Consider the following 1767-nt stretch of genomic DNA (forward strand, 5'->3'; position numbering starts at 1 on the left):
ATGTTTTCTCACTACAAGAGTTTGTTTCGGGTGCGGTCAACCTGGACATATTAAGAGGAATTACCCGATGACTCATCAATCTTAAGGTTCTGCTCGCGGCTCCACCCAACTGGCTTTACCTGCTCCTTAAGTAGTAACCTCGTCTGACCAGGAGGTTAGTAAATCAAGAGGGAGATGTGCTACTACTTCTTTTCAGCGCAGGCCTTCTGGATTTAGACGTCAGAGTGTCGTCTGTAAAGGACAAGCGATGGTGTTTGCTTTAACACCACAAGAGGCCCAGACATCCAATGCAGTGGTCTCAGGTACTTTTTTCGTTTGCAATATGAATGCTCGACTATTGTTTAATCCTGGTGCTACCCATTCTTTTATCTCTTCATGTTTTGTATCTCATTTGGGCAAAGATCGTGCTAGGAGAGAGGAACAATTAATAGTGTCTACTCCTTTAAAGGAGGTAATTGTGGTTGAATGGGAATATGAGTCCTATGTAGTTCGAGTCAAGGACAAAGACACTTTGGTAAATCTAGTGGTGTTAAACACCTTAGACTTTGACGTGATTTTGGAAATGGATTGGCTGGCACCCCGCCATGCCAGCGTTAATTGTTATCATAATTTGGTGAAATTTGATTTTCCCGGTGAGCCCTCATTTAGTATTCAGGGGGATAGGAGTAATGCTCTAACTAATTTGATATCGGTCCTCTCTACTAGAAAGTTATTAAGACAGGGTTGTTTAGGATACTTGGCTGTGGTAAGGGATACTCAAGCGAAGGTGGGAGATATAAGCCAAGTGTCGATGGTGATTGAGTTCATGGATATATTTCTCGAGGAACTACTAGGTTTGCCTCCCAAGCGGGAGATTGAATTTTGCATAGATTTGGTTCCTGACACTAGACCTATATCAATACCATCATATAGAATGACACCTGTAGAGCTTAAAGAGCTTAAGGATCAATTAGAGGATTTATTGGATAAAGGTTTCATCTGACCTAGCGTCTCACCATAGGGAGATCATGTCTTTTTGAAGGTCTCACCAACGAAAGGGATAATGAGGTTTGGCAAGAAAGGAAAGTTGAGCCCTCGATATATAGGACCCTTCGAGATCTTAGAAAGAGTTGGAATAGTGGCATATCGTTTAGCATTACAGCCAGACCTTTCGAATATTCACCCCGTGTTTCATGTGTCAATGTTTAAGAAGTACAACCCGGATTTGTCACATGTAATACAATATGAAACCATTCAGTTGAACGATGATCTGACCTATGAGGAGCAACCGGTAGCTATCCTTGATCGGCAAGTCAAGAAGCTCCGTTCGAAAGATTTAGCCTTGGTAAAGGTGTTATGGCAAAATCAGACTAGCGAGAAGGTGACATGGGAAGCCGAGGAGGATATGCTAATAAAGTATCCCCATCTCTTTGATACTTAGAGGTACTCTACCTTATAGTTGAATTTAAATTCGGTGACCAAATTTCTTTAAGTGGGGGAGAATGTGAGACCTCAACCCCATAGGCTCATAACTATGCATAGACGCAATAACACTGGTCAGGGGTAGTTTCGTCATTTTTTTCAAAAAAAATTCCCAAAAGAAGATTTTATGGTATTTTAAGGTCTAAATAGGCATAATAAGATATTTTGGGTGCCAAGGAGACAAGAAGAGGCAAGAGAAAATTTTTAGAATAAAATAATATTTTATTAATAAAATAATTTTAAAATATTAATATTTTATTCAGTGTCAAAATTTTTCATGAAGGAGTATATAGTCAATCTAAGTGG

General features: G+C 39.8%; 1 protein-coding gene across 1 annotated transcript; it reads left to right on the forward strand.

The window, feature by feature from the left end:
* Nucleotides 1–1042: 1042 nt before the first annotated feature.
* Nucleotides 1043–1420, forward strand: LOC108663631 (uncharacterized). The gene has a single exon (XM_018128848.2). The coding sequence runs from the start codon at nucleotides 1043–1045 to the stop codon at nucleotides 1418–1420; it is 378 nt and encodes a 125-aa protein (XP_017984337.2).
* Nucleotides 1421–1767: the final 347 nt, after the last annotated feature.

Source organism: Theobroma cacao, chromosome 10 (assembly GCF_053813885.1).
Source record: "Theobroma cacao isolate CCN51 chromosome 10, ASM5381388v1, whole genome shotgun sequence".
NCBI classification, from domain to species: domain Eukaryota; kingdom Viridiplantae; phylum Streptophyta; class Magnoliopsida; order Malvales; family Malvaceae; genus Theobroma; species Theobroma cacao.